Raw genomic sequence first — 12,773 nt, 5'->3', positions numbered from 1 at the left:
AGAGCTGCTTCACCTTTTACTGTCAGCCTTGTATTTTACAGCTTGCCTGCTGGTAGCCATAGGTGACAAGTAATTGCATGCAGACAAGTGATCCAGCTGCCAGAGCATCCTTTTCTGGCCAGCTGTGGAGGACAGGGCATCCCTTCTGCATTGTTAACCTGCTCCTTCTCAGCCAGGCTGCCTGGTTTGCATGCCAGCTGCAGTGGGAGAAAGCCAAGTGCCTTCTAAGTGAATTGGCAGAGGAACATTGTGCCATTCCTCTTCCAGTCCACTCACAAGGAAGCAATGTATGTATGTATTTATTTTTAATAGCCTGTTGACATGGTCGGCCTACTCTCCATGCTAACCACAAGGGAATAGGCTTCCTTCCTCTCCACCCAGCATAAAACCCCATGTCTTTAGCCTCTTGAAAGCTATGTATTTATTTACTGTTAATTCTATGCAGGCAAATGTTTTTTGTGGGATTATTTACCAGACTAGTTTTAGCTAAACACTTAGAAGATCTTAGTTGTGGAGCTGAAAATGTAAATTATTAATGGAGAAACATGCTCAAATGTGGATATTCTAACCATGGATCTGTGATTGACTGGGGCTCCCAGGGGAATGCATATTCCATGAAAAATCTGGGTTTGCCACTAGCAGGAACCTAAGGAGAGGCCTGCTGAATCACATCAAAGGTCTGCTGTGTTCCCAAATGGGCCAACGAGCTACCTGAGAAGAGCCACAGACAGAACATAAATAGCACGCACCTTCCTGTTTATCTTCCCAGAACTGATATATGTTAATAATTATATCATCATGCTATTTTCAACCAGTTTATGCGTAATAGTCCAGAAAGTTGAGCAAGAAGAAAGGAGTAGCACATATAGCAAACTAGATAAAGTTAGAAATAGCTTTTCACTAAACAAGAGACAAGACCAACTAAGCACACCACAGAATGCAAGTAGCTACTTCAGTTGGAGGATTTTCAACCTGGTTACACAGAATGGTCCAGAAAGTTGAGCAAGAAGAAAGGAGTTGCATATATCACATACAGCTGGATTTTGCAAAACTCTGAAGTGGTGAGACCAAGATTTATTAGCTCTGTCTTAATGCTTCTCCTCATATAATGCACACTGTTAGGTAGCTGATGATGTGGTAACAGTGAGAAACATAAAGCACCTATTCTTCTACAGTGGCGACTCGCCATGAGCTGTGCTGAGTTTGAATGCTCAGTCTGACGCTGTGGGTGAAAAGGGGTTCTATGAAAGTCTCAGTGCCTTGATACATTTCTTCTGAGTAAACTGTTATTCTTCCATTGTATTTTCAAATACTGTCACATCTGTCAAAAGATGTGAAGGGGGGGGGCAAGGAAAGGAAAGAAATGGAATTTGTTAATATGCAAAGGGAGCGTACTGAATGTATCTGTTTTAATGTGTTTTAATTTTTTAAAAACTTTTGTTAACTGCTCAGAGAGGTTTGGCTATTGGGTGGTATAAAAAAGAGGAATGCAGTATAGTCATTAAAAGCGTGGGACTGGGACTCAGGCAATCTGGGTTCTAGTCCCCACTCAGCTGTGGTGCCAACAGGGTGACTCTGGGCCCAACCTACCTCACAGGGTTCTTGTGGCAGGGATAGAGAGCAGGAGAAGGATAATGTTATAAGGCACTTTGCATTCTTTGTAAGAAAAAAGGCGGGATGTTAATCTAATAAATACAGAAATAATGAGTAATAGAAATAAAATAATAAATTTAACTTCTTGCATTGTACTGGTTGGAGGGGTGGAATGTTGACAGCATTGTGAAATGTAAATCTGTAAAAATGGAAGGAAGGAAGGAAGGAAGGAAGGAAGGAAGGAAGGAAGGAAGAAAAAACTATCTTGCCTTGCCATATTTTCTTGAAACTGTCAGCTCTTCCATCCCTTCTTGCTCCACCTCCTTCTCTTCAGAGGAGATACAGGATACAACCCTGTATCTGATAGACTGAGCAGACTGTAACATGTGGAAGAAGGGCCCCCTCTCTGCACATCAGCCATGAGGCAGAGCCTAATGGTGCCAAGTCACACCTGTCATGCCTGCCGTAATCCTACATTCATCACTTCTGAAAGGAGCATTCTTCTGAGGAAAAGCCTGTCCCTCTCTAATTATATTAATCCTATGCAGATAATGGGAGTGTTTGTGAAAACGTTTAGGCTGCTTAAATTCCACTAACTGCTTATTCACACAATAGTGTGGTATTTTGACACCATCCCTTCACCACGATTGCTGAGTCTGAAGGGAGTTACACCCCAAAATCTCTGGAAGTCACTTGGTTGCCTATGCCTCACTCTGGCCAGTCATAACTCTGGGAATGCTATTCCCATCCACATAGTTCTTTCACACACGTTTGTGTTGCTGAGTGTGAATTAGTACTCCCTTTCAGAGTACTGCTAGGGTACTGGGCCTGCATTGACCTGAGTTCAAATCCCCAAACAGCTAACCCCTGTCAGTGTCTGCTTATGGAAGCACAATAACTTCTCAAGTGGGACATAATCCCATCCTTGGCAATGTAATCCTATCAATTTTAATTATTGAGCTGACACTTCTTTGCGCTCTCCACGTTTCAGTCCTTCCCCAGATGACCAGGTGTGCCAAAAGGAAGATAGTAACTCTGCTACATTCCATGGTTCCTTTTCAAAGTAATTCCTGCTGCAGTTACTGAGGTTACCACACAATTTTTAAAAAATACTTATAGGTAAATTGACTTGTAAATAAATGGAGGGTAAATTTCAACGAACAAACAACTCACCTTGGTGTATTTGCAAGATGGCTTAGTATAACCCTAATAATAATGCAGTTTCAAATGTTCAAGTTAGCATTTTGCTTGCCAAATGGACTTTTAAAAGCCATCCTGTTTACAAATGCTGCCATTCTTTTTATAATGGACAAGCTAAAATAAAATAACACTCCTCAAAATGTAATATTTGTCTAAATAAAACCTGCATCAAAGGTTTGAAATTCCATAAAGGATGAAAAGAAATGTCCAGTCTTTACACTGCTTTATTGTGTAAGTCAAAGACTTTGTAAAATGTTTCTGGAAATTAAGAGATATTTGGTATATTCTGCAAAAAATGAATCAAAAGTTGCCTGAATCTGTTCCTTAATTTTTTTTAACAAATTAGCTTCTTTTAAAATAAATTAGAGAAACATGTTTGGACTGTGGCAAATGGTAGGTAGGAGTGAAGTTTCTGCTTTTAGGCAGTTTCATTTCCCCATATTTTACTTCAACTTGGAGTGTTCATTTTTGTAGTGTCTAAATTTATGTGTCCATATTTTTTCTTTTAAGTCTCATGACATGTTTACTGTGTTCCATCAGTCCCCTCCCCACAGACACACACACTGTTGGTGTACTTGATTTATTTCATTTCAGAGTATGAATCAATCTTCTAGAAAGTCCTTTAATCCCTTGCTAAATATAAATAGTGTTTTTAATTCATTAAGCACCATCAACTTAAACCTTGATGGACTGCCCAGACTAGTAGGTGGACTATTTCCCTAAAACTGGGTGGGCAACGTGTAGCTTTCCAGATGTTTTGGCCTAACAACTCCATGCTGGATAGAGCTAGTGGGAGTTTAGGAAAAAACATCCGGGATGGCCATAAATTGCTGGATCCTGTCCCCAGCCTCTGGCCTGCTATGCTCTAACTTAGACAGATCTCACTAAAGTGATAAATCTCTGCCTAAACTATACCAGTTAAATCTATAAACTTAGATTCAACAATCATCTGTTTAGAAAGAGGAAAACCCCAAACTAGAATATCAGGAAAAATACTAGACTGTTTTAAAATGTATTTATTACATGTATTTATTATTCTGTGTTCAAAAAAAAACTGTGCATGGACTTCCCAGTTGGTACTGGGAAGACAGTCCAGGCACCACATAGATTCAGATCAAATTCAGCTTCCACAAGATTTCTGCATTATAGACACAATCCTATGCAAGTTTAGAGAGAGTGAAAAAGCATACAATTCCCAGCAGGGTTAAGCGTATTTGGCTGGACCATGAAACTTGCCTGCTCCTTTTCCTGACCCAGTTTTCATAGAATTGCATCTTATCCTAAGATAATGCTCTCAACTTCACCCTTACATCTAATTTTCTTTATGGAAAGTATTTCTTGTTTGTATGGGAAAACCTTGGTGAACACTCCCAGCAGTGTAAAGTTTCCTGATACAGATGTAGATGCTTTATTTTATTTCTTCATTTAGAATATAAATACCCTGTGTCTCAGTCATGGCCATTAATTAATTAACTAACGAACGAACTAATGTAGAACAAAGGAAATACTCCTATGCATGATTAAATAGCAAAAGGTGGCACAACGCCCAACATCATTGCTATGCTCTGGGAACCGTATGACTTTTTCTCATCTAAACATGCATAGGATTGCATTTTGATAAAGTAAATGATATATTAATTCAGTACTTTAAACCAATTCAGTGTTTAAAAGCCTAGCCTAGCTAGTCTTCAACAAGAACCAGGTCTCAGAGGGACAGTTTTCTTGGCCAGAATAAAAAGCAACAGTAGAGGGAAAGGGAGTATTCACTATTTTGATGGGTGGGTGGGTACCACTACATATTAGAGCCCATTGAGATTTGAAAACAAGATGCTGTTTTGTCTTTCAAAATGTGCATATGCATTATTTTATATGAAACGCCTGAAAAGCAGCAGAGTCGCCTTTGTTACTTCTTGACTCTTGGAGACCTATTTTTGTTTGTAGTGGTTAAATATGAGTTGATGGAAAGCACTTATGCCCTTGTTTGTCTTTCACAGGGTGAAGTAAAGAAATAGCCTCCCAGCTGAACTACTATGAGGTCAGAAGCCTTGCTGCTATATTTCACACTGCTACACTTTGCTGGGGCTGATTTCCCAGAAGATCCTGAGCCAATCAGTATTTCGCATGGCAACTGTGAGTATGAATGACAGGAGAATTTCTTTCCCCCCCATGTTTCTGGTCATGGCCTATTGGTCAGTGAGATTTAAAGCTGAATGTTTTAGTGGACCAAAACTAATGTTCTTTTTCTGTTATGTCTCAGCAGAACAATTTTTTACTTCATCCCCCATTTCTTGCACCCATCTGTCACTGCAAAACAGTAAGCGAAACCTTTCTGTTTGGCATAGTCCCTGAATGCAAGAAACTTAGTTAACTTCTTCCTTTGGTTTGTGCAGTGCTTTTTTTGTAAGAAAAAAGGTGCCGGAACTCATGAAATTATTTACCTTTAGCACATAGTCAATCACTGTACACACACCCACACACATCAGTTGTGTAACAAAACATAACGGTCGCCGCCCACAGTAAGCACTCAGAGCGCAACCACATGACCACTCATAAGCCAAGCAGCGCCGTCACAGCCAGTGTGGACAAAGTATGCATGCATCGGACTTGACACACAAGCAGCCCGCATGCACCGTTTTAATGATTTTGCCACTGACCTGCTACGCTCGACAGGGCGATTCAAATCCACATGGACCAAACATCAAATTTTCCAAAGTTACTTTTAAAACTTGGGAAATCTGTCGAGAACAGATGCTGGAACTCTGTTCCGGTGCATTCTTTGACCAAAAAAGCATTGGGTTTGTGTCTCTAACTCATGTTCCTCTTCCATCAAAATTGTTATTTTTTCACAAAATAATGCAATTATCTTTGAAATAAAATGTTATTCCCGTTAATAGGTAGGTCATGCCACAGGTGACAAAATAAAAGCTATGAAAAAGCTTCGGCTGGTCCATCAATTATGTCCTTACCTGGATGAGCAGAATCTAGCCACAGTGACCCATGCTTTGGTAGCTTCCCAGTTGAAATATTGTAACATGCTCTATGTGAGGCTACCCTTGAAGATGATTCAGATGCTTCAGTTGGTACAAAATAGAGCAGCCAGGGACCAGAAGGCATACCCATATACTGTCAGTCCTGTACTATCTAACTGGCTACCAATTGAAGTCCAGGCCCAATTTAAGGTGTTGGCGTTGACTTACAAAACCTTAAATGGTTTAAGGCCTGGATATCTGAAGGAGTGTCACCTCCGTATATATTTGCCTGAGCCTTAAGATCTTCCTCTGAGTTCCTTCTTCGGGAGCCCTCTGAAAGAGGTTAGAAGAGTTGCTACCCAGAGAAGGGCCTTTTGTGTGGTAGCACCCCAACTTTGGAACATGCTCCCCAGAGATGCATGCCTGGTGGTGACACTTTATTCATTTTGGTGTCAGTACCCTTTTTATTTACCTGGTACTTCAATCTTTTATTGTATTTTAAGATAGGAATTTTAATGTTTTCATCTTCTATTTTAATTGTGCTGCTTTTGCTATAAGCTGTCTTGAGACCTGTTTGGTATAGACGGGATAGAAGTGTTTTAAATAAAACAAAGAGCTACATCCCTCTTGGGGATTTATGTTACGTACCAGTACACAAATCCATAAGAGGAACAGGATAGGTGATACAATTCTGTGCAGAGTGCACATTCAGCACTGAAATGATTACTCATTTAACTAAAACCCTACTTGCTTGCTTGTTTGTGTGTATAAAAATATACATATACATGTGCTCAGCCTTTGAAACTATAGTATAAAACAGAACAGAAAACAGTTTCCATTCTAGACCAGCTCTAAGTGGCAGTCTGCCTGGAAGAAGATTAGCACAACATTCTGTTGCCCACTGGATCTCAGATGTGTTGATGAGCAAAGTTTTTACAATATCTGTCTGTACACTGACAGCCATAAAACACTTCATGTCAAACTTGCTTGTCATGGTTGCTGCAATTAATTTAAGTGCTTTGACAGGTCCCTAAGTGCTCAGAAATTTGTACTACTTAACTGGGATTTACTTTAACCAAACACAGTGACAAATGCAGGGTCAAAAGGCTTTACTGCATTGATAAACATAAGCTAATATAGAAAGATGTGCAAGAAGGGAAACAGGGTCATCAGAAGTCTCTATGTTTCTTCATGGCTGCATGTATATAAGTGCCATACACTGAATCAATTTTGGGGAAGCAGTTAAAATTTAAAGCTCATGAAGTCCAGAATTATATAGCGTCTGTGTGTCCATCCGTCCGTCTCCTCCCTCTCTCTCTCTCTCTCTCTCTCTCTCTCTCTCTCTCTCTCCCACACCCACACCCACACCCACACCCACACCCACACCCACACCCACACCCACACACCAATTCTAGGTAAATGCTATATAATTTGCACATGAAGAAATTCCACCCTCTAGAGTTACATATCTATCTATCATCTATGTTTCAAATTGTGTAGCACTTTGGATGAGGCCAAACCTACCAAACAGGCCTCACCTATAACACCTTCTTGGAGTGTTTCATGTTGAGAGAGTGAAGATGTTTCATATATGGCACTTGTTGCTACATACATTCAATCATTTCTGGTTTTCCATAACACAACAACCCATCGTGGGTAACTAGACATGGTTGGTTGTTTTGTTGTTCAAATGCAGACCACTTCCTGCAGGGTGGTTTATTTTTTGGGAAGCTGCCCTGACAACCCATGGCTTGTTCTAAGGGTTGCTCAATCAACTGTGTGTTATTATGTCCTCCAAACCAAGGAGAGCAGTTTCTCTGTGGGTTGTGGGAAGGGAGTCAGGGAGACACTTGGCAAGAGATAAAACCCAGTGCTGCTCTTCGTGATCTTGCCTTAGTCTCTGCCAGTAGCATTCTTTCCACTGATGCCCAAGAAGCACTATGGGGTGACAGTCACTGCTTTTATATTTCTTTGCCCTCCCAAAATGTACAGCTCTGTTTGTTGTTGTTGTTGTCAGCCTTTTGAAAGTGCACTTTTCAAAAGTTAGTTTCCTTGTATGTTTTAGCAGTCACAGAAAGCAGCAAGTGGAGTAGGTAAACATAAATGTCAAGTGATGAACTGAGAGAACATAGACTAATTGTATTCTGTTGCCAGTGACTGATTGCCAAGCTGTCAATTGAAAAGCACAGGTAAAGGGGAACAATGGGGCAAAAGGAAGGGGGGAACAGTAGCTCCCACTTAGCAATGTAATCCTCTCGATTTGAAGTGCTGATCTGCCGCTTCTCAGTGCCCTCCACCTTTTCAACACTTCTTCAGTTTCCAGCTATTCCAAAAGTGAGAAATATTAACCTCAAACACTCACACTGTACATGACTTCTTTTCATAGTACTTAATACTGCATCGCTTGCATTTCCTTGACCATTCTCAAACACACAGAGAAACATATTCAAATGTAATGGTTGAGAAATAAATGGAGGGAAAGTCTGAAAGCTGGGAAGTAAATAGAGGGTAGATTCTGCTTCTGCAGTAACTACAACATGCAAATTTCCCATCCATTTTTGGTCTCACCATTAAGTTGGTACAAATTGCCACTTCATTTACTTTCAAGTAATGAAATATGCATATACTTCCCAGTGCAAAAAATCTGCAAATATTAAAAAAACTCTTACAGGGTAGCAGGATGGGATGGAACAGATGAGGTGCCAGTACCAGCACTAGTTGTCCATCCAGTTTAGCCACTCTCTCAAGCATTTTCAAACAGTCAGGGAACAACAGAAACCACAGCCATAAGTGCCTCAAAAGGAACAGCAAAATTTATTTATTTATTAGATCCATATCCCACATTTTCTTTAAAAAAAACTCAAAGCAGCTTACATCATTCTCCTGCTGCTGCTCTCATTCTTATCCCCACAACAACAACCCTGTGAGGTTGGTTGTGCTGAGAGAAAAGGTGGGAAGGAGTCAGAATCACCTCTTTCTTGTGTTGCTGAAGTGTTGAAAGGTGCCTGAGGGGTGAGCCCAGAGAAATGTCTGCCCAACACTTAAAATCAAGAGAATTACATTGTGAATTGGGTGATAGGTGTGTCCCATAGCACTTTTGATACACCTACAGTAGGTGCTTGTTTCCCTTTACAGTATGCAATTAGTTTCTGGCAACTGTGCAAATTAGCTCATACCACAGCCTTATCTTGTCAGCCTCTCACTTACAGCACAGGTGAAACAGGCAAAGAAATTGACCTGGCAAGACTACACATATATCAGACAGCAGCAAATGCACACTTACACAATTGCAAAAAACTGCCAACAACAGTAATAATAATTTTACAGCATTACACACATCACCAGCTGAGCTTTTCTGAAGCTGCGGGGAAAGAATGGTGTTGAACAAAGAGGGACAATGATCAGAGGGAGATAGGCTTTGCCACAAAGAACACTGGGATATCATCCGGAGACCTGAGGGTACCAATGGGAAAAAGCTCCATTAAAATCAGTGGGGATAATTTATTGGCAATTGTATTAGCACAGCAACATCACAGTATGCCCATTCTGATAGTGGATTGGAAGGATTTTCACCATGCTCATTCTGAAGGGCTCTATGTTGTGCTATGCAACTTGCTTGAAAGATCTGGGTGTCTGTCTGCTAGTCAGTTCCTTTCTGCTGATATGCTGAATCCTAGACCTTTAGCTGAATCCTAGGCTTTTACATTTACTTAATGAAGCAGTGGGGGATGCAGGTGGTACAGTGGTTTAAACTGCTGGGCTGGTTAATCGAAAGGTCGCCAGTTTGAATCTGCACAACGGGGTGAGTTCCTGTTGTTCCGTCCCAGCTCCTGCCAACCTTGTAGTTCGAAAGCATGCAAATGCAAGTAGATAAAAAGGTGCCACTTCAGTGGGAAGGTAAACAGCATTTCATGCACTTCGGTGTTTAGTCATGCCGGCCACATGACCACGGAGACTGTCTGCAGACAAACGCTGGCTCCCTTGGCAAGGGAACGGAGATGAGCACCGCCCCCTAGAGTCAGGCGTGACTGGGCTTCAAGCCAAGGGGAAACCTTTACCTTTTTATTGAACCAGTGATCCTCCTTTCATAGTGGAGCTCAGGCAGACAGTCCATGCAAAGGTCTGATTTGTGCTCTTTTTCTCACTCAGTAAAGGAAAGTAAGAAGCTCACAAATGAGGATCCACTTGTTGTCCCTGCATCACACACTGTTTTATGTGCCTGACCTAGGACATTTTTGTTCTTCAGTCACATAAAGAGGTGACTGGTCTGGGAAAAGTATAAACTGTACTTATAGCACAAACTGAGGATCCTTTAGGGCACATCCAGCCTTGGAAGCCAGCCAGAAAGTGTGTTTGCTGTGTGATTCAGTGGAGGGGAGAGGCCTTGCCTCATTTGGTGCATCCTGTGCTCAGAAACCAGGAGGACTCTGATTCCAAAGCTCAGCATCACTGTAGGGATGAACTCCCTGCTTTCCTTCAAGTTCCACACACAGGAAAGCCCAGGGATTTTGTACACTGTGTAAACCACCCAGATTCTTCAGCTGTGGGGCAGCATAGAAATAGTAGTAGTACTAATGATGGTGATGATGCAGCCCCCAGAGTCTCACTGAGCTTCCGCACAGCATCAAGGCAAGCCCTGGCCCATTTCATTCAGCCCTCAGACAGGTTCTCACCAGATCAAAAGATAAAATCTGCATTAACAGCCTAGTAAGGGTGTTTGTAGAGAACTGACCACTGGCATACTCTGAATCTGTACTTCTGCAGTTCAGTGGAAGGGCAAGAAACAAACTCATTTTTAAAAGCTGCCAACATACAAGGAAGTTGCTCCATGCCCTTCTTGGAATTGCATCATTTCTCCCAACCCCATTTATCCTTCCATTCACAGTTTTTTTGTCCCTTGGATAAATTACAGTCATCACACTGGGTGGCTTACAGTGTCACCCAATTGTTTCTTCCCTTTTCCCCATCAAAAATAATGGGAGTTTTTCTATGGTGTAGTTAATCTATGAAGAATGTATTAATGCAGAAGCTTGCCCTTGTCTCAAGTGTTCTGGTTTTCAAGTTTCTGCTTCCCTAAACGTCTCCATTCAAGGTCATTTTTTTAAAAAAGGAAGAGAATACAATTCACTCTCCATAAACAACCCCATACAATAATCTGTGAAGAAAAAAATGTTGCTTTCATTATGGCAAAATTAGCTGTCCTCTGGACCTTAAAACAAGCAGAATTAGAACATTATGCAAGCAGCTTTTAGATCTGCCAGTATTTTGTTCTAACCACTAGATGACATGGCTACTGTAGTAATTGCTGGCCTCCTATGAAACATATTTATTCTGACAGATCATCCTTGGCAGGCAGAATCCAGCTCTTTAGTGCTTTAGCAATAGAAAAGGAAGCCAGGTGTAAAAGTTAAGTATCAGAAATGCCAAAATCAGACTTCCCTGGTAGTGGTGCTCTCTGGAGATTTGAACTATCACCCCATCATCCCCAATTTGCATGGCCAGTTGTGATAAGGATGAGAGCAGTTACCAACATCGTGTGGAAAGCCCCAGGATGGGGAAGGCTAACTCTTCTGGCATACACACACACACATACACACCCCTAGTTATTATATTTATACCACTGGTTTTTCCCTCTTCTAGGGAATTCAAGCAGGCTTGCATAGTTGTCCTCCTCCCATTTTCTCCACACACCAAACCATTGAGATAGGTTAGGCTGAGAGTAAGTGACTGGCCCAAAGTCACCCAATAAACTTCATGACCAAGGAAGGACTAGAACCTGGATCACACAAGTCCTAGTCCTATGCTAATGCTGAATTTTTAAAATTATAAATGATAAAGCAACCACTTCCATGTGTAAGCAGAGGGCAACTTGGGGTCCTTCAAAGGATTTTGCCTACAGTTCCCATCAGCCCCCACTGTTCACTAACTATGCTGAGCAGAGCTGGTGTGAGTTAAAGGCCTGATGATCTGGAGAGCAACAAGTTGCTCCCCTCTGAGCTGTATTATCTACTGAGCTATTGTTGTGGGAGTCAGGGGAGGAGAAACAATTGCTCTAGAAAAAGTAGATGTTCTAGACTTCACAGATGGCGACAGATACAATCTGAACAATGTTAACATGCTTTGATTGAGCGCCTTGTGTATATGTTTCTGTTCAAGCTCTTCTCCACTTTTTACAGATACAAAACAGTATCCGGTGTTTGTGGGTCACAAGCCAGGACACAACGCCCCACAAAGGCACAGACTGGACATTCAGTTGCTTATGATCATGGACAGAACCCTCTACATTGCTGCTAGGTTAGTCCTTGCTCCTCAGAACTTTCTCTGCTTTCATAACCACAGAAACGGAACTCTCTAAACTAGCTCCATCCGATGTTTTCTTTAGGGTTTTTTAATAAGTCAAATCAACATGAGGTCTTGCAGAAATGTGTGAAATTGTAAATATTCCTTTACAAATAAATCATACCCAGGCTTTGCAAGCTCATCTCCAGCTCAAGATTGATCTAAACATTATATCCATTGTGTAGTCATTTCCCCCCTTTCACAATGTACAGAAGCGTCTCTCATGGATAGTCCTTGATGACATCAGCACCAGAGTTTACTGGAGGCAAGCACTGCTGGGTTGAAATCTTATAATTGGAAGTTTCCATGAGGGAAGCACACTGCATTTACAGTGGAGAACCTCCACAGAGTGTCAGCTAGTATGTGGGCCAGGTAATGCATAGACAGCCTCCTTCATACATTTCCTGCAAAGAGATAAGACTAAAGCCAAGCCATTGGCCTTGATAAGTCATTCTCTAGGCCCACTCCCAAGCAGTGAACCAATATCATTGGTGCATGTTTCTTGGCCTTATGTGGAAAAATGACAGCAAAGAAAGAGCCTCTTTCAGAATTTTTTTTCTTTGAACCTGTTCATAAAGTGAAATTGTTGCTCTTAGAAATGTGGTGATATTACACAATTATAGTTGAGCAATAGTCTCACTGGGAAAAGCAAAATTCCTTCAGGTTTTTAAA

At 41.3% G+C, this 12,773-nt stretch overlaps 1 protein-coding gene across 5 annotated transcripts in view; it reads left to right on the top strand.

Moving 5' to 3' along the window:
- The window catches only part of SEMA6A (semaphorin 6A), a 183,368-nt gene that overhangs the window by 89,582 nt on the left and 81,013 nt on the right, over positions 1-12,773 (top strand). For all 5 annotated transcript variants that reach the window (XM_044445818.1, XM_044445817.1, XM_044445814.1 and 2 more), the window contains 2 exons: positions 4,788-4,923; positions 11,939-12,056. In XM_044445818.1, coding sequence (XP_044301753.1) covers positions 4,824-4,923; positions 11,939-12,056 — 218 coding nt within the window. In that variant the 5' untranslated portion in view covers positions 4,788-4,823. The remainder of the gene's footprint in view (positions 1-4,787; positions 4,924-11,938; positions 12,057-12,773) is intronic.

The sequence above is a fragment of the Varanus komodoensis genome, unplaced genomic scaffold, assembly GCF_004798865.1.
Source record: "Varanus komodoensis strain SLA01 unplaced genomic scaffold, ASM479886v1 scaffold5, whole genome shotgun sequence".
Taxonomy (NCBI): Eukaryota; Metazoa; Chordata; class Lepidosauria; order Squamata; family Varanidae; genus Varanus; species Varanus komodoensis.
This window is presented reverse-complemented; position numbering and strand designations above follow the sequence as displayed.